General features: G+C 51.1%; 8 protein-coding genes across 8 annotated transcripts; 6 read left to right on the top strand and 2 right to left on the bottom strand.

Annotated features, from left to right (window-relative positions):
- Positions 1-483: 483 nt before the first annotated feature.
- N7477_003536 (translation initiation factor 4B) lies at positions 484-2230 on the top strand (the record flags this gene model as incomplete). Its single annotated transcript, XM_056965199.1, has 8 exons — positions 484-514; positions 573-617; positions 673-702; positions 750-824; positions 899-1192; positions 1247-1593; positions 1644-2016; positions 2076-2230. 8 exons carry the CDS (start codon positions 484-486, stop codon positions 2228-2230), a joined length of 1350 nt encoding a protein of 449 aa, XP_056825152.1.
- A 1841-nt stretch (positions 2231-4071) lies between these two features.
- Positions 4072-5011, top strand: N7477_003535 (uncharacterized protein; the record flags this gene model as incomplete). The annotated part of the gene is made up of 2 exons (XM_056965198.1): positions 4072-4261; positions 4410-5011. The coding sequence occupies 2 exons, from the start codon at positions 4072-4074 to the stop codon at positions 5009-5011; spliced, it is 792 nt and encodes a 263-aa protein (XP_056825151.1).
- A 924-nt stretch (positions 5012-5935) lies between these two features.
- On the top strand, positions 5936-7182 carry N7477_003534 (Gfo/Idh/MocA family protein; the record flags this gene model as incomplete). Its single annotated transcript, XM_056965197.1, has 5 exons — positions 5936-5966; positions 6019-6044; positions 6097-6275; positions 6336-6619; positions 6776-7182. The coding sequence occupies 5 exons, from the start codon at positions 5936-5938 to the stop codon at positions 7180-7182; spliced, it is 927 nt and encodes a 308-aa protein (XP_056825150.1).
- Positions 7183-7514: 332 nt separating this feature from the next.
- N7477_003533 (60S ribosomal protein eL32) lies at positions 7515-8267 on the top strand (the record flags this gene model as incomplete). The annotated part of the gene is made up of 4 exons (XM_056965196.1): positions 7515-7554; positions 7801-7925; positions 7983-8104; positions 8159-8267. 4 exons carry the CDS (start codon positions 7515-7517, stop codon positions 8265-8267), a joined length of 396 nt encoding a protein of 131 aa, XP_056825149.1.
- A 901-nt stretch (positions 8268-9168) lies between these two features.
- Positions 9169-10631, top strand: N7477_003532 (uncharacterized protein; the record flags this gene model as incomplete). Its single annotated transcript, XM_056965195.1, has 2 exons — positions 9169-10209; positions 10284-10631. The coding sequence occupies 2 exons, from the start codon at positions 9169-9171 to the stop codon at positions 10629-10631; spliced, it is 1389 nt and encodes a 462-aa protein (XP_056825148.1).
- Positions 10632-10898: 267 nt separating this feature from the next.
- Positions 10899-13124, bottom strand: N7477_003531 (uncharacterized protein; the record flags this gene model as incomplete). Its single annotated transcript, XM_056965194.1, has 3 exons — positions 10899-12721; positions 12775-12881; positions 12961-13124. 3 exons carry the CDS (start codon positions 13122-13124, stop codon positions 10899-10901), a joined length of 2094 nt encoding a protein of 697 aa, XP_056825147.1.
- Positions 13125-15041: 1917 nt separating this feature from the next.
- N7477_003530 (succinate--CoA ligase subunit beta) lies at positions 15042-16620 on the top strand (the record flags this gene model as incomplete). Its single annotated transcript, XM_056965193.1, has 8 exons — positions 15042-15080; positions 15132-15206; positions 15263-15335; positions 15394-15490; positions 15541-16179; positions 16232-16296; positions 16349-16470; positions 16528-16620. 8 exons carry the CDS (start codon positions 15042-15044, stop codon positions 16618-16620), a joined length of 1203 nt encoding a protein of 400 aa, XP_056825146.1.
- Positions 16621-18049: 1429 nt separating this feature from the next.
- N7477_003529 (uncharacterized protein) lies at positions 18050-18694 on the bottom strand (the record flags this gene model as incomplete). The annotated part of the gene is made up of 1 exon (XM_056965192.1): positions 18050-18694. One exon carries the CDS (start codon positions 18692-18694, stop codon positions 18050-18052), a length of 645 nt encoding a protein of 214 aa, XP_056825145.1.
- Positions 18695-19017: the final 323 nt, after the last annotated feature.

Raw genomic sequence — 19017 nt, 5'->3', positions numbered from 1 at the left:
AGGTAGAAAAGAGGTGAAAGATTGGGGGAAAGTGAATATACAAGGGGAGAGGCTCTGATTGGACTAGCGCACTCAACTAAAAATTATCACGGATTAACTAAGGCCGCTTGGTGCAGTCCCGATTGCCGACTTCCCCTCTAACCAACTTTTCCACGGTGGACTGTTATCCTGACTCTTGACCAGAACATCCTTCTGATCCTTTTCTTCCACCTACACCGACTCCTGGCCTTTTTACCGGGTGTCTCCGAATTTTTTTCCTCCTCTATCCTCTCTTCAAACCCGTCTGTGTGAGAAGCGCGCAAGACTCCGCTCGCGCGTTTCTTGACTACTTTTAACCGCAATCATGGGTTCGTCATTGCCTTCTCTTTCTCTAGTCGAGTGCTGCTGGAAGCAGTGACTTCTTGCTTTTCGGCGCATTCGTGGTGGTTGAGCACAGCTGACGAGTTTCCCCCACCAGCGCCCGCTAAGTCTAAGGCCCAGAAGATGTCCCTCGGGAACTTCTTGGCTGATGAGAGTGAGTTGTCGCAGACATCTATAGGCTTCAGAATGATCTCGATACTAACTGCGAAAAGGCCTTGGCTCTTGGGCTGACGAGATGGAGGATATGCCCCTCCCATGTAAGTCAAAGGAATCCCCGCTACGCATGTTGATCATGGCTGACAATCTCTGTAGCCGGTATGTTCTTCGCGCTGAACACGACTCGTGCTCTCCGAGTTCGAGTCTGGAACAATTTGACTGATGCTGAACAGCTCCCGCAACCTCCAGCTTTGGTGCTAGCCGCCCCTCCGGCGGCATGGGCTTCGGTGGCAGTGGTGGTTTCTCCGGTATGGTGATACTCAAAACCCGAAGAATGACATGGCTTCTGTGTGGAAGACAATATCTGACATCTGTGATTTAGACCGTGTTGAGCGCGGTGGTTACGCCGTCCGCGAGCCCCTCGACCTTCCCACCGAGCCTCCCTTCACCTGTCACGTCGGCAACCTGTCATTCGAAGCTACTGCAGATGATATTTCCGATCTCTTCTCCGGATGTGGTGTCACAAACGTTCGAATTGTGGAAGACAAGTTGACCAAGGCCCCGAAGGGCTTCGGCTACGTTGAGTTCGAGACGGTTGAGGGTCTGCAGAAGGCCCTGGATCTGTCTGGTACTTCGCTCCAGGGACGTACCATCCGTACTAGCGTCGCAGAGCCTCGTGAGTCCCCGTGAATCTGTCTGTCAACCCCATCATCTAATTGATTTTGTACAGCCAAGGAGTCTCGCTTTGAAGCCCGTGATGTCGACTGGACCCGCCGCGGTCCCCTCCCCGGCCCGCCTGAGCGCCGCATGCCTGAGCGTTCCAGCTTTGGCCGCAACATGGATGCTGCTTCTGATGCTGGCAGCGACCGTGGTGGCCGTCGCAGCAACTTCGAGAGTGACGGCAAGTTCCGTGACTTTGGCAACTGGGAGCGTAAGGGCCCTCTTTCCCCTTCCGCTGGCCCCGCTCGTGAGGGTGGTCGTCCTCGCGACAATGATGGCCCTGGCTCCTCTGGTTTCCGGAGAGCCTCCCCGGCCTGGGGTGAGGGTCGTTCGCAAGATGAAGGATCTCGTCCCCGCGCCCGGAGCGCGCTCCTCCCGCCCCTACCGCTGCTGATATGGACAACCAGTGGCGCGCTAGAATGCGCCCTGACCAGGCCAATGAGACCAACAACACTGATCCTGCCGCTACTCCCGCTACTCGTCCCAAGCTGAACCTGGCTAAGCGCACTGTTGCCGATGCACCCACCGGGACCACTTCCGGCGGTGACTCCAAGGCTAGCCCCTTCGGTGCCGCTCGTCCGATCGACACTGCTGCTCGTGAGCGCGAGGTTGAGCAAAAGCGCCAGCTTGCTATTCGCCAGAAGAAGGAGAGCGATGAGAAGGCCAAGTCTGAGAAGGCGGAGAAGGCCAAGGCCAAGACCCCTGGCACCGATTCCAACAAGGACGGCGTCGACACTCCCCAGGGGGCCAAGAACTTCGAGATTCTGCGACGGGCTGATGGTGAAGAGACCATGCCTACTGATGAGGAAGCCGCTGAGAAGACTCCTGCCGCTGCCCAGTTACCGAAGAGGCTCCCAAGGAGTCCGCCAACGGCAACTGGAGGGCCGCTGAGCCTTCCGCTGCCGCTCCCGCTCCCGCTGAAGATGAAGATGGATGGAGCACCGTTGGCACGAAGCAGCGCAGCAACCGTCGTGGCCAGGCTGGTCGTGCATAGATCTCTCGATACCCTCCAAGCACCACAATTTTCACCCGAACCACAGCCTCTGATATGCCAATGAACTCGAGGATGCATCTCGCCCATTGATCCCCGGCACACGCCTTTTGGAACTCACAGTCTTTCTTCTGGTGTCACCCTAGGACCATGCCCTCCCTGTATTTGCATTGCACGCTGAGTACGGAAGGTGGTGTTTGTCCTATCCGACCTCTTTCTCAACTTTCACTCCTCTTTTGTCTCTGTTCTGATGATCTTTCCTCCTTCCCCTCGAGCTAGATTTTTCGATTTACATCTAGTCCTCGCTCCTGATGATTTGACAGTCTGAAAAGTTTCTTTCCGCGGTTTATCTTATGTCTTCCTCGTTGCTATCTAGCTCCTATTCCCATGCGTGATTACAGTGATTTGACCATGATCATTACAGCCGATGCGAAATGAAGATTACCCGTTTCTCCTTTCCTTTAATTTCCTCTGTCTTTCTGATCGTCTTTAGGTGATCTTCTTTTGTCCTCTTACCTATTGTGCTTGGGATTTTTGTGGGCCTGGGAGCGTGGAGTCATAATACTTTGTCCACGATTCTCGGTCCTCTTTGGTTCCTCTCGGTCAACGATGCGAATACGAACGAGTCTATGAGAGACGAGGTAGTCACCATGAGCAATTTACATGATCACGCAGCTGTCATGACATGACAATGAATCTCTATGTTCTCTTCCGTTTTTCCTCTCCTCTCAGTGCCCTAAGCCGCGTGATTCTAAAGCCGGTCATGTCATTCGCCCGAGGAGTGATGTAACTATCCATTTAACCCCTTCTGGTCCTTATTCTAGATTGAAATGCAGTCTTCATTGACAGATAATCGCTCTCGCACAGAGACATTTTGCTTGCCGTAGCATTAGAGCTCGTGACTGGACCAAAACTGGCAGGAAAAGAAAAATAGGTAGGGAGATGACTCAAAGTTACGGACGATAGTATCGTTCAAGTTTCAAGGATAAAGCAGAGCGCCTCAATTAAATTCTAGGACATCGCGGCGCTTCCACGAGCATGCACCCCGGACAAGGTACGTGCCCTACCGGTTTCCCGCTGTGGAGTCGCAGCGTCGAGAACACACGCTAGCGCCAGGCCCGTCGTGGACCTAATTACCCCTTGCTAGGACAAGGAGAATAAGGACAGAGGGCGTGAGGAAACTACTGAACTTTGCATATGTCCTCCCCCGCATATCAGTAGTCGATTCATCTTACTCTTGTGTCTTGAAGGGGGTATGGGGATACTTTCCTCAAAGACAGTTGGTCAAGAAATAATTCCAGCAAGGGTGGTATAAATAGCCGTGGAGGGCCCTAAGACCCAGCCATATGCCAATTCGGAATAGTCCAAGATCCACGAGCGTGAAAGTTGTGGTGCATTTGACGTCTGTTGGAATGTCAGTCACCCGAAGGAGGAAGGGGGGGGGCCTGCTCCCACGGCGGGGGTTTGTTATGTTGACGCTAGAACTAGAGAACGTGAGAGTCTGGTCTTTGTGAATCTGATCAATATGGAGCCATGATGGTAATGAACATAATCTCGATGTCAGAATGAGAATTAAAAAAAAAAAAATTAAAGAAAAAAAGATTCCAGGGCCTGAGACACGCAGAGCTGGGCAGCCCAGCCCATTGGGTAAATAAACCGGTGGCGCAGGTATGGAGTTGATGAACCCCTTCACAAACTCGCCCGGCGCTGGAAATGAATCGTGTTTCACGACCACGGTATTCTGACCGCTTATCTGCTGGCTGCTTTGCACCTCAAGTGCTTGTCTCGTCCTTCTCTCAACTCGATCTCACTTCTGAAAGTCGGGGTAATCTCCCCATGTTGTCATGTCGGCTACGACCACCCTCACGACCACCACTCTCGTCGGATCACCCACTGCTATGACGAATGTCTCGAACAAGCTCTGTCCGGCCTGTGGCGGCAGTGGTGACTGCCATGATCCCTCCGAGGTGCAGCAACGGATCCTGGAGCTACAGGGACAAGTCCAGGAGTTAAACGAGCGCGCAGTGCTTACTGGTAAGTGTGCACCATACCTCGATCTTGAAGCGCATCTCCATACCCAAACAACACGACAAAGATAGCAAAGAAAGACGGCGTTTTCAGCCCAATCAAGAACCCTTACTAGACTAGCGGACCCATATTCAGATTGACTAACGCCAAACAGCCGGCAAACTCGCCGACTATGAAGAAGAAGTCCACCGACTACGCTCAGCACACGCCGCTTACGCCTCACCTCGGAGCAGCTCCTCCCAACCACCAACATCCTCCCACACAGACCGCGCCCTCTCACCGACCAGAGTCCCGACCCCCGTGTCCCCCGAGACACCGTTGCATATCTCCCCGCAAGCGCAACAGAGCCGCCTCGCAACTCTCACCTCCTTGCTTCCCTACCGCCGCAGCAGTGCCGCTACCAGCGCGCCTGTCCCGACCACCCCGACCGTGCCCATCACCCCACTCCCGCAGGTGGCGTCCCCAGCCAGCAGCGACAATACCTCCGAGCTGCAGGATGCGTTGACACGCGAGCAGGGACTGCGCAAGGCGGCCGAGACGCAGCTCACGCAGGCGAGCTCGGAGCTGGAGGAGTTGACGGTTCAGTTGTTCAGTCAGGCGAACGAAATGGTGGCGCAGGAGCGGAAGGCGCGCGCAAAATTGGAAGAACGGGTTGCGGTGCTCGAGCGGCGGGATGTCGAGAAGCGGAGTCGGCTCGAGAGGCTGGAGCAGGCAATGGCCCGTGTGGATCGATTACGGGCTCTGGTTAATAACTGAGGGTCCTTGTCGCGTCGATTTGTTTTGCTGCGTTATGACTGCTATGATTGGACTCTTTCATGATGGATATGGGTGGGCGTCTTGGATTCGACAGGCCTTGATTTTTCGATTCCCAGCTTGCGTTGTGGCTTATTTGATTGGCGTGATATATACATGGGGGGGGCTAGGCACCTGTGCTGGATTGTTTTTCTTGTGCTTCGTATTAGCAGGTAACAGTTTCCCGGAATGGAGAAGTGTTTCCCACGGCTTGCAATTAACATTAGCGCCTGCATGGGAAGTAGAACAGTGTCTTTGAATGTTTGAAGCTAAGAGCTTCCAGATATCGTAGAGTTGCTGTAAGAAAGCCATGTAGTCAATTCACGAGGTACATTTATATCCAGCTGCATGCAGATCACCCGGGAGCTCATTGTGAAATTTGCGTCATGCATGAACACCCAATGGTATATTGATGGCCTGAGGCATGACATTCATGACTTATGTCAATGTTCGTACACAACTGATGCATATGTAAAGGAGTTATATGCTGGATTGAGGCCAGTCCAGCAAGTGTTGCATATTCAACAAAGGCCTAGACTTTTGACTCCAAATCTTGGAACTAGGAGACCATGTCTTGGCAGGTCATCAACAGGTCCAATAAATTCATTTCAGTGACAAGAGTATGAGAGGAACGTGAACTGGGACAACTTTTCCACCTTGAACCTCCGATATGGTGGAGTTGAGGATGCCGAGATTCGGGAGTAGGTTGGACCTTCCCAGACCCGGCGAGGGTGGACACGTCGGGTTCCCAGTAGACTCCCCAGTTAACCCCACCACTCTAGGCTAGTCCCTGCATGACGTCTGAGTGAATAATCCTGAACAATCTTGAATCTCTCGTCTTCTAGTTCTCCTGAAGTTCGTTGTACATTTTTGAGCCTCGTCTGAACCATGTCTATCGGCGTAGCAATCATCGGAAGTGGTAAGTGCCTAATCTACAACGTCATGAGCATTTCCAAATAACCAACCGACAGGCCTCTTCGCCCAGGAGCAGCATCTTGTATGTAAAGAATGATCTCTGTTAGTTCGCACCCGACTGACATGCTGTATAGCCTGCTGTTCAAGCGGCCCCGAACTTTGAGCTCAAGGCCATCTACTCGCGGTCTCTTAAATCGGCACAGACTCTTGCAAACGGCACATCCAGTATCGATCTCTATTCGGAGGACGCTGGAGCTGGCAACTCGTTTGACGATCTACTGTCTCGTCCAGATATTGGCGCTGTAATCATTGCGTACGTCATACATTATGGCATTTCAAACGGCTGAAAAGTGATCAAGCTAACGGCCTATAGTCTTCCCATCCTTGTTCAACCCGAATTCATCAAGAAGGCGCTTCTCGCTGGCAAGCATGTCTTGTCTGAAAAGCCCATCGCCAAGGACCTTGCGACTGCCCAAGGACTCCTCAAGTGGTACGGGGCCAATGTTGACACGAAGAAAACATTCTGGGCCGTCGGCGAGAACTTTCGGTACACGACCAAGTATCTGTTCGCGGCTGAGCAGGTGCGAAAGATGGGCAAAGTCAAGCACTTCCGAGTCAATGTCCAGAACTTGGTCAAGGAGGACAATAAGTACTACCGTATGTTTTTTGAAATGTCTCACCAAATGCTTGGATGCAAACATGCTTACATCTGACTAGAAACTGCTTGGCGTAAAGTGCCGGAGTATCAGGGCGGCTTTCTCCTGGATGGAGGAGTGCATATGACTGCTGGGCTTCGTCTGATTTTGGGCTCAGAGCATATCACCACCTTGTCTGCACAGTCCCAGTTGCAGCAAGCCTACCTTCCTCCGGTTGATACAGTGGACGCTGTCGCTCAAACTAGATCTGGTGCTACGGGAATCATTTCTCTCTCCTGGGGATCGCCATTCAGCGATAGCACCTTTGAATTTGCCTGCGAGAAGGGCGTCGTGACATTGAAAGATGACGATGTGACCGTCAATGGTGTGGTGAACCACATTGAATTTGATGGCAGGGGAGTTGGCCCTGAAGTTGCTGAATTTGCCACAGCCATTGTTCACGGACGCCCGGTTGAGAAGAGACAGTCACCCGAGGCTGCATTGGCGGACTTGGAGATTTTAGAGCAGATGCTCAAGAGCGGTGAGCGACAGGGAGAGAAAGTGAGCCTTCACCTGCAGGTATAAATACATTTCTAGCAAGAATATCGAATCAAAGCCATACTTTAGCAGAGTCCTTCCATGTATACCAAGACTACGGCATCCCAAACAGGAAGTCTTGGCAGGGCACACTCCACTCGAGCCCTATGATGACATAAGCATATCTTGTTCGCTTAGAATGCTGGAAGCGCACTAGTGTGGACCGCCCACTCGTCCGCGCCAGTGTGAAGTTTTCGAGATTGATTCCAATCCGACTCGACAACTCTCGAACGCCCGGCGAGACCCTACAACACCGCCAAAGTGAGTCCCGTTACTCTTCCTTCGCTGTCCTCAACTCGCATACTGACAGGTTTCCCAAGATGGTCGCCGCAAAGAAGCACATCCCCATCGTGAAGAAGCGTATGTTACCGATCCCCGACCGACCCCGTTTTCCACCTGGATAGCATCGCCCTTCGACCCGTCAACGAGATAAAGAGCCCAGAAAGAGTCAGAGGAGGAATTTGACATCACCGCGGGGGACTTTCAGCAGGGCGACACACGCTTTTGGGTTGAAGGGCGATTTTATTCACGGACCTCGAAATGAAAAAGAAAAAAACGACGACGACTTAGGATATCCAATCAAGGACTGACAATGACCCCCTACAGGCACCAACCGCTTCACTCGCCACCAGAGTGATCGGTTCATGCGCGTCGGCGCCTCGTGGCGCAAGCCCAAGGGTATCGATAACTGCGTCCGCCGCCGCTTCAAGGGCCAGATTGCCATGCCCTCCGTACGCATCCCTCCCATGCAGAATCTGCGGGACCATCGCTAACGAACCAACAATTAGATCGGTTACGGATCCAACAAGAAGACCCGCCACATGATGCCCTCCGGCCACAAGGCTTTCCTCGTCCACAACCCCAAGGACGTCGAGCTCCTCCTGATGCACAACCGCACCTACGCTGCTGAGTACGTTGTGTCTGCGCAACTACCACTGAGAAACATCTACTAACAATATCACAGGATCGGCCACGCCGTCTCCTCCCGCAAGCGCGTCGACATCCTCGCCAAGGCCAAGGCTCTCGGTGTCAAGGTCACCAACCCCAAGGGCCGTGTCACCACCGAGGCTTAAATGGAATGAACCCAAAAGTTCTGTTTCATTTTTTCGGTGTGATATTTGCAGGTGCACGAGAGGGTCGGGGTTTTTGTACGGTAGTGATAATATCACTCTGGCGATAACGAATTTCAAGGATTGTGCATGGCATGCCATGTGCGGCTTATGTCTGGTCACCGGGCGAAGCAAGAGAACATTTCTCTGGAATGAACAAAAATTCAAAAATCCCGGGATGTCTTTCAAAACGTATCAATTGTTATGATGTTCCATATCTGCCACATGGGTTTGAGGCCTTTGAAGAATGATGCCTCTCTACCTCTCGATGTGTATACCTAGTAAAATAGTGTATCCCCACGCTTTCCACGGCCGGAAATAGACCCAAGCACCTAAAATAAATCACACTAACTACACTAACTACACTAACTACACTCACTAGTCTGACTTGAATGCTACTCGAGAAAGCATGACGACTACTGATCGCCAGCCCCACATCCCAGGGGGGCCCTCGTGGCGTGGTCTACGTAAGACAGGAGAAATCGATGGAGCTAGACTCCGGGACACCAGGACCCAGGACACCGACGGTTGCAATTGCGATTCTTCCAGTCCATGGAAAGCCCATATTCGCGAAGAGATTTCGGTGCCAGAATCAAGTAACGCCCTAGAAAAACCGGGATCTTCTGGATTGACCCATTGATTACTGAACCGAGCGTAGCGGGAGCAGTCGCGCCAGAGATCAGCTTAGACAGGCCGAAACAAGGCCCCCCCCCCCACGGGCCGTCAAGACTTAAAGGGTCTTGGACGACCCTGTCATACCTTGTCATATCTGTCAGATCGATTCTTGATTCTTTTTCAATTCCATATTGAGCATCGGAAATGGGGGTTTAATTCTTTCATATTTCCCATTCTCTTCCCCCGCACGATGCCGACCCTCCCCGCTCGCTATGGGCGCTGGGTGCCCATCCTGATACCACTTGCTCTCATAACTTTGTTTTTGCAATTGAACGCCGGCTTTGGCGATACTACACAGGTTATACTCGAGCCGGCCTCTTTCGGGACTGTCAATGAAACCGAAGCGACTTCTACTGTTGCCGCTACCGAAGCCGCGCCTGCCGAAAAAGCTTCGACATGCCACCCGCTGCCGGGCATGGACGATATCCTCGTCGTGGTCAAGACGGGCATCACAGAAGCGCAACATAAACTCCCAGTGCATATCCGCACGACACTTCGATGCATTCCGAACAAGTTAATCGTATCGGACTTTGAGGAGGAGATTGATGGCCTGCGAACGCTGGACGTCTTCCGCAACGTCTCTCAATCGCTCTACTCCAATACCGATTTTGCTTTGTATAACCGCGCCCGCCAAGGTGGTCGTGCCGCTCTGCTCGATGAGGATCATACCAAAGTGACTAATAGTGCTTTTGGGATGAGCGACAACCCGGGCTGGAAGCTTGACAAGTGGAAGTTCTTGCCGATGATCCAAGAGGCTCGGGCCCACCGGCCCGATGCCAAGTGGTATGTCTTCCTCGAAGCCGACACTTACCCGATCTGGCCGAATCTACTGGCTTGGCTGGAGAACTACGACTCCAACGAAAAGTTGTATCTCGGGAACCAGATGATGATCGGGGATACTACTTTTGCGCATGGCGGATCAGGCTTCGTCATTTCCAATGCCGCAATACATGCCGTCGCTGATTTCTATACCGAGCACGTGGAAGAATGGAACGAGGTCACCGATCGCGAATGGGCCGGCGATTGTGTGTTGGGCATGGCTCTCGCCCAAGCAGGTATCGGATTGACCTGGTCCTGGCCCCATGTCACGACCCAATCGGTCTGGGAGCAGGATGCTCTCGGCGAGGGCTTCGGCATGCCGCAGTGGTGCTATCCACCTTTCACGTTCCACCATATGACGCCAGCCGATGTCGAGGAAATGTGGACATTTGATCAGGAGTGGTTCTCAAATGTAAGATTTGAAATTTTTTTTTTTTCTTAGCTTGGACTGATTCATGTCCTGGTTGCTCACATTTCTAAAATCAGGCCAATCGAACCTTCCTCACCTACGGGGATCTCTTCATCAACTTCGTCCGTCCTATGCTCACAAGCCTCAGCGATGACTGGGATAATAATGCTCCCGATGGAGACAACCACGCCTCCTACTCGGGCCCGTCGACGCCAGCTTCCATGTACGAATGCGCCGAGCACTGCGCCCGCTCTTCAGGCTGCATGCAATATCGCGTCGACGAGCGAGGTCGCTGCACAACGTCCGGCTGGGCCCTCCGTGGACTTCCTAGACCGGGCATCATGTCAGGAACGATGTTGTGGCGAGTCGATGCCGCCATTCAACAGAGAAGTAGGTGTCGCAAGCCAAAGTTCGTCATCAAGTAAGGTCGATTTCTTGCGTGAACTGTTTGCTCTTTATAATTTCTTTTTGGGTTCTACATACACACCATTGGATGGGGCGCACGGCACTGATTGGGATTTTTGGGTCTGGATATTTTGTTCATACAAGGTGCATCTTGGGATAATTTAGAAATTTAGCAGGTAGATACGGCGGAAAATTAATCTTGATTCCATTTATACATCCAATCGTAGAATTTGACCGATCCATGTAATCTCTATCATGCATGCAGGATGCAAGGCTGTTATCGTCAGTTAACTCAGAGGAGCCTGAATTCTCCCATCACGAATAGCCTCGTAGATGATGGAAATCCACGAGCCGATGGTCTTCCGCGGGCGTTGCGGCACATCTGGCGTCTTGCTATCAATGGTAGGATGCTCCAAAAGACCACAGTGGAACGGCACGTTCAGATCACGTCGCACAAAGCAGTAGAGAGATTTCGAAGCCGGCCCGAGCGATGCTTCAGCGTTGAGTTCACCCGACATTGTCCGGCTGCGTGTCTTCTCAAATAGCGACTGTGCATCCTGCGAGATGCGCTTCTGCGCCCATTCGATCATGGCGATTGGGTCTTCGACGTTCAGCTTTTTGGCTTGTGTCAGGAAGACAGGGGCCATGGCATTAGATAACTCTTGAATTCGAATTGCTGAGTCTGCACGTGCGGATTCTTTCCATGATGCTCGGATTGCCTTGATGATACCAGTTTGGAGCAATGCCATGGTCTCCTTGTTGGTTGAGACCAACAGCTCTGGTAGCGTCGTCTGCACCAAACTGTCCAGTTCATTCAGGAACGACTCGTTCAGCAACCGTAGATCAAGAGCTTGGCAAACGACGTACAGCAGAGCTGCACTCATCATTGAAACAAGTTCAACGGCCTGCAGAGTATAGCGCGCAGAGATCAGCGCAAGGGAATTGATCGGCTGGTTATGCATCTCAGCAGACTGGACATGTGATGTGACCGAATTGGCCAAGAATCCAAGTTCCGACATGTATGAAGCCATGGAGATATCGACACCCTTCATCGTGAATGACAGACTTGGATTATCCGCCGCCAGGTTGGGCGGCAAACCCTTGCTCATATCGGGGTTTATAAGCTCGGACGAGTAGCTGAACAAAAGCTTCCCAACCATTTGCAAGCCCTCGCGTACTTTTCCCATGGCCACTGAGACAGACGCCGCCTGGAAATTGGAGCAAGAGTATACCTCCTGAGTCTCTGAATCGATGACCGGGTTATCTTGCGTCGAATTGAGCTCGATCGTGACTTGTTGCACAGCCAATCCAAGATCCTCGACCACGGGCCCGAGCCACTGCGATGCCCCCCGCAACGCATATCGATCTTGGATGAGGCCCGGCCGGAAGCGATCCTTTCTATCGGAAGTTTCAGCGAGTTTCGAACCCTCAAGCCCATGGCGGATATTGGCCGCGACTTCAATCTGGCCTGGATGGGGCCGGATCCGTGCAGGAAACTCGTGATAGTTCTCCGCATTCCCCATCATGGCCTCGCATGTCATCACAGTGAGTGACTGGGCTAGAAGAACAAGTTGACTCGCTTCATGCGTCGCCAAAGAAGCAACAGCTGCAGAGGCAGCTGCTCCATTTACCAGACCCAGTCCTTCCTTCGGTCCGAGCACGAAGGGTTTAATCCCAGTCATCTCCAGAGCAGTGCTTGTTGACACCACTTTAGCCTCTGGCTTGCAATGCCAGTGAACATTGATATCTGGATTCCCTTCCAGCACCGCAACCAGATAGGAAAGAGGCATCAGATCGCCCGAAGCAGAGATTGAGCCTCGCAGGGGTATGATAGGTGTGAAACCCTCTCGGAGCATCTTCAACATTGCTTCGATAATCTCCAGTCGCACACCGGAGTGGCCTCTGAGGAGATGATTACATCGCACGAGCATGGTGGCTCGTACCCATGACACTGGCATCGCGTGAGAACCCAGGTTATAATCTCCCACTGAGGGTTTACAGTCGTTGCTTGTCAGGATGCCTGCTTGAGTGAGCTGAAGAAGGGACTGTTGAAGTCGCATGGTGTCTGTTGTGCGGGTATCTGCGCTACCCCCGAAGCCCGTGTTGACTCCTAGAGATGGATTAGTTTGCTGGCGATGACCGCTGATGCTGTTTGGAACTGACCGTATATCGAGTACCCCTTGGCAAGGTACTCGCTCAGGGTCTGGACACCCGCGAGAACCTTTTCAGCTACCCGGGGCTCATTGGATACTTGGGCACCACAGCCATTCCTTTCCAAAGTCGTCAGCTATCCGCTAGACATGATGTTTTTTTTCTTTTTTTCTTAAGGAGACGCTGATGATTGAATACCGAGCAACTGCAGCCACGCTTGCGATATCGAGGGTTTCTCCGTCCAAGTCCACACAGCCCTTTTGAACAATTGAACCAAGCTTCGTCCACGACCGCAATGTGTCTTCCTTGTGCGAAATCGCGGAAAGAGGAACAGTAGCTCCCGAGCCAGAGTAAAACCGCATGATGGAACGGACAAGTGCAATTCTCAACAACTGGCGGGAAGAAAAAGAAACAATAGTCAGATATCAAATATCTTACCGGATTTCCCTTGCCCCAGGCGTGTTTTATAGGGGAGCAGGGAATCCCGCAAATAACACAGAGACCGTTTACCTAGAGCGTCCCGCATAAATTGGGTCTATCGTCAGCTCCACCTTTTAGTCAGAGATAAAACCCATAAAATGCAGAATCGAACGCTACTCTCAGCCCGGTTCTGGCACACCGCCACTTGATAGCATTCTATTGATTGGACCTGCCATGGTATTCAGATGAGATCGGACAAAAGTACCATCACATTGACTGGCTAGCGCTCGATCAAGAATGTTGAGCTACCACCTCGCCCTCAGCTAAGTGGAGCCGAGGCACGAACCCCAGATCGAATTCTGTTCCTTGCTATGGACGAGGACGACCAAGTATGAATCTCGTGCAGATACTCATGCAGATACTCATGCAGATACTCATGCAGATACTCATGCAGATACTCATGCAGATACTCATGCAGATACTCATGCAGATACTCATGCAGATAACTGCATGCAGTAGCAGGAAACTTGTGACGAAGAATGTGGAGTTCATCTGGGTTTGACTCGTGTGCGACTAACCGAGGACATATGGGGAATACGGGGTGAACCTAATTCCTCGCGTGGTTCCGGTGGTCGATTGATTAGCACTCGGTTCCTGCATTTCCCTGGATCTTTGACGAAAGTGAAGTTTCGAGGTTGAGATGGTTCTGGTCTGGTGACTGAGGACTGCATTGTCATGCACGTAAACCCCTGAATGTACAGGTCATATGTACTTGAAGTGACTACGGCTGTGCAGAGTTGCCTTGCTCATATTGCCTGGGATGCAATCATGGTGGATGCTGATCCTTAGTGCTGCTGAAGAAGAAAAAAAGGAATTAGAATAGGCTCCGCAATCTTCCGAAGGCCTGATATGGAAAGATTTTGCTCCAATTCCTCTACTTGGTGTTCACTGTGGAATTGAGTCTGGCCCATCCCGCAATCATTCCTCGGTCGCGGGGATCTTTGAATCTTGGATCTTCCCATTAAAGGGGACGAGACTCTTTCTGAAAATATGTTTCAGGGCGATGAACTAGTGCTATCGGAGAGGTAGGCTATCAAAGCTACAAACACTTTCCACAGCAGAAAGAACTGGGCAGCCCCCAGGTGTCTGTCGCCGCACTGAATCAACCTTTCATTATCCAGGGCACCGTTCACTTGCAAATCCATTCCATCCTCAAGTAATCCTTGTGAGTTCCAAGAAATGCTTTCGAATTTCCCCACCGGGATGAAGTAGGGGAGTTATTATCAGCTCATGAACGTACTCCTTTCAGAGTCGGTAACATTCCCAGTAGACAAAATGAGAGCTTCTAGAGGGGACTGGATCGAGTTGACTAGATGACAGACTCGTCAGGAAAGCTCCTGAAATTCACGTATAGCTCCATCAGCCAGGAATATGACGGCTCAGAGTCTGCAAGCACGTTTGCAGCCCACGGCAAGGTGCGCGAATGTGCCTCGAAAGTATAGTCGAATCTAAACGCTAGTGCAGTGAGCCTCCTGCTGTTGACGATGACTGTTCTTCCGGGCTCAAACCCGAGAATCAGTCCCAAAACCATCTTGCTCAAAAATGACTACAAATACTTGAAGGGTGTCGATATGAAAAAAAGCATCCCGGGTAACAATTCCATCGGTGTTGTGATGCGAGTAAAAGACGTGGTTGACCCAAGATTCCACGTTCGGCTTTCACTCCACAAAAACTCAATACGAACCCGATGACCTTGATGTTGATGTCATCGTAGACTTTACTTTTTATTCCTCTTCACTTGGACTTCAAAAAAAAAAAGATAACTGGAAACAAAGTCTCGATCATCAGTCAGAGTCCAGATGATTGGCCGACGCACACTTGCGCGTCTCTTCCAAGGGGTACGGGAGGAGTCCGCCATCTCAAGTAGAGCGCTGCTGATCAGTGTATAGCATCATGGCCCTTCCAAAATACAGGTGCGACATTTGAACCTTTTGGAGTATCAGTCGCACAAATTGCTTCGAGATGTGAGCTGGGTTTGGGACACTCAGCCATGATCTGACTTGGCTTACAATTCCATCAGTTCAATATACCTGTGCCCGACGGACGAGTGGTCACCAGCGCCGAGGAGGCTCGTGATGTGGTGTCAGATATCAGTGAGGCGCCTTTCTTTGCCTGTCCGAAACACAGATTGCATCTGCTTACCATGACTAGGTGCACCATCGGTCCTCAAGGCCCAAGTACTTGCTGGAGGGAGAGGCAAAGGAAAGTACGATAGCGACGGGAAAGGAGGGGTTCGAATCGTTACTTGGTTAGCCCCAGACGAATGTAGCCAGTGACCAAAGCTGATGCCGAACCCAGGCCCAGCGAAGCATATGACAATGCCTCTCAGATGCTCGGCTATTATCTCACGACCAAGCAAACACCACCCGGGGGCCTACTTGTGAAGAAACTATACATATACAAAGCCGTCGACGTTGCCGATGAATTCTATCTTGCGCTGACTTTTGATCGCGATCGAGGCATGCCAGTCCTTCTGATTTCAGATGTCGGAGGCACAAACATCGAGTCCAACATTGACAAATTGCAAAAGTTCTGGTTTCATCTGCCGACTGGCCTCACCACAGAAATAATATCGTATATTCAAGCACAACTCGGCTTCTCTGACAAGGAGATGATCGTGGTCAACAAAATTCTCCATCAGATGATCAAACTTTTCCGAGAAAAAGACGCAACGCTCCTGGAACTCAATCCCCTGGTTCGCACTTATGATGGGAAATTTATTTGCCTCGACGCTAAATTCAGCTTTGACAACGCTGCGAGATTCCGACAACAAGAACTCTTTAGTCTGGAAGAAAGGTCCCCGGAGGAAGAAGTCGAGTACCAAGCGTCGAAACTAGGGTTGTCTTATGTTCGACTGGACGGCGATATCGGCAACATCGTCAATGGAGCTGGTCTTGCCATGGCAACCAATGATCTGATCAGTCTATATGGTGGGAAGTGCGCTAATTTCCTCGATGTTGGGGGGAGGGGCGACTAAAGAGACATTGAGCAAGGCGTTTGAAATACTGAACAACGACTCGCGGATCAAGGGGATTCTCGTGAATATCTATGGCGGTGAGCTCTTGTCTGAGTAAGTATGACGACCACCTCACTAATGGAGCTCAAGGTATTGTGCGCTGCGATATGATCGCCGAGTCGATCGTCGCGGCCGCCGAGGCTACCGGTGGCTTCAAAGTCCCCGTTGTAGTCCGTCTACAGGGAACCAATTGCCAACAGGCGCTTCAGCTAGTGAGTCTTCATATATGCTTGGTTCATCAGTATTAGCGGGACTAATGTTCCACCCAGATCGAACACTCGGGCTTGGATAACGTGATTGTCGATGCTGATTTTGAAGCAGCAGCTCAGATGATAGTGGAGCAAGTGGGCCGCATGAAATGAAAAGTGCCCAATTGTACCTTCAAAACATATTGTTGAATTCGATTATCTCTTTCACGTCGAACCGGCGCTACTTACTCCGGGGTGCGTATTCTGGATCAGAACTGGCCAGAGAATAAGCACTCATTACCAGGAGCTTTGCGACGATCAGAGCTAAGCTCACTGGGCCCAGGATGCGTGGATAGCCTCCGACGTATGACGATCGGCGCGAAAGGATTAAACAAGTGGGGCCGAAATGGAGCGTTCATCAGTTGGATCTTAGTCAGAGTACTCTATGAAGAGGACTAGGTTCCCGTCTTTCGGCAACAAAGTTAGAAAAAAAAAGGTGACGTGAGCATGATACTTACCACAGGGGGATTTAGGATAGTGTGAAACATCAAAGGAAGGGATTAGCTTCCAGTAGTCTGCCATGGAGCTCTGTATTGGTCATTTGATGGCTTGACTTGCGTATGTGCTGCGTAGATGCTCCGAGATGAACTGTGTAAATCGCGGATTTGTGAACGACAGATACATAACCAGTATGTTTCAGTAGATTTGTCCTTGATTATTCTGCGTCGTATGTCCATACGACGAAACTCAACAAGACGATGGACAGCGATGACTAGATTTTATTCATCCCAACATAGCGATCCTAATCTCGATGGTCGAGGTTTTACAAGCAAGTTTCCAGGATCTGGAATCGCCTCAAGGGGTTTGATCAATCTGTTTCACAGAAGGTTGATTCTAAAGAACACTTTCTTGTTTGGCCATCAGGAGCATAGCACAGCTGTCGGTGGCCTGAGCAGCGGCTTGACCAGCATTTTGTCTGGCCTTGGTGGGCTGTCTGGGGGCGATGTTGGTGGTGAAGGGGGAGAAGGAAGAAGAAGGAAGAAGAGGAAGAGGAGGAGGCGATGGAGATGGAGATGGAGGCGATGATCATAACTCGTCTAGAGAACTCAGAGTCGTCGATCTCGACCACATCGTCGGAGTCTTTTCACTGATTCCATCTTCATCCTCATCTACCTCAAACCTCACCTTCGTCAAGCTTAGCCTCGACCCCTGAGTCTTCCAGTCACATCACGCTCAACTACTACTCATCTTGCACGTCGTCAAACAATCGAGCGTGAGAAGTCTCATGTTCGTGCTAAACGTAACAGTCATGCTTTCAGTTGTTTCTCTTCTTCGCACAGACTTGAATGAGATAATTCAAGGGTTTTGTTAAGGAATAATGTGTGGTTATTCCTTAATATGCAGGTGTGGGTATATATATATGGATTTGAGGATGTCGACCTTTAAGGGTCGACATAAATGGTCTTTTGGCTAAGCGGAAGGATGTTGCCCTCAAACAACCTCCTTTACAGGTTTCATCTTATATGGAACTTATTTCTTCAGTTCATAGCACGCAGACAGCTCGTATACAACCCGTAAAAGTACATTGGCCATATTATTCAGACTAGCACCCTCCACCACCGCCCATGGCACCCATTCCACCCATTCCTAGACCACCCATTGCACCCACAGTGTACACACTATCCTTCGACCTCACCGCATCAATGGTATGACGCCGCTGTTTCTCTCGCACAGCCATCCCAGTAATCAGCGCCCATCGATCGAATGAGTCCCCGTGATCTTGATACATATCAAGTTGACCGGTGACTATCGAAAAAGGATCCGAAGAGAAGACGGCAAGAACATCGTGACTCTGCTCATTCACCAACTTCATGTTACCATACAGACTGGAGCCCCTGCCCATTGACCGTGTCTTCTTCCACGTGAAAAGCCCCTGCGTATGTCCGGCGGGAATTCGAAAGGTGTATTTCGTCGTCATGAACCCTTTCTTCCTCACAGGTACCCAGTCCTCCGTGGAGAGCTCGTCCACTAATCTGACCTTGCAGTTCTTCGTAACGCGCGGGAACTTGGAGAGTCCAATGAGGGGACCGGTACAGTCATCACCATCGTAGAACGTGAGATCCGCCTTCTCCGAAACCCCTGGGGCATTTTCTATATAGAAATGATGTTCGCCCCCTTGATCGTCGGTCATGACCACACTATAATGGTGACCGAGGGACTCTTCGGAGACTTGAAATTGAGTCGGCATTATGCATGGAGATGTCGATTTTTCATGACTGGTTTGACACCGAACATGACCATGATATACACCTTTACGATCGGCACAAGGCTTAGTAGTTGGCCGGTAGGAGAGTTTCCCCGCAACCTTTTCCCCCCACCGTGAATTCTGAACAGTCTAATGACCTCATCGTATCCTTTTCTAGCAAATGCCCTTTCTCCATTTTCCCCGGTGCTGACTGCCAATAGGGGCGTTACCTATTGCCCAGACAATGGATGAGTTTCGCCCCCAGACTAGATCAATATCGCCACCGCCCAAGAATAGCTTACTTTGACATTTTCCCTATGTGAACC

This window comes from Penicillium maclennaniae, assembly GCF_028827695.1.
Source record: "Penicillium maclennaniae strain IBT 15551 chromosome Unknown utg000003l:1.0-5670915.0:1.0-5674809.0, whole genome shotgun sequence".
Lineage (NCBI taxonomy): Eukaryota > Fungi > Ascomycota > Eurotiomycetes > Eurotiales > Aspergillaceae > Penicillium > Penicillium maclennaniae.
This window is presented reverse-complemented; position numbering and strand designations above follow the sequence as displayed.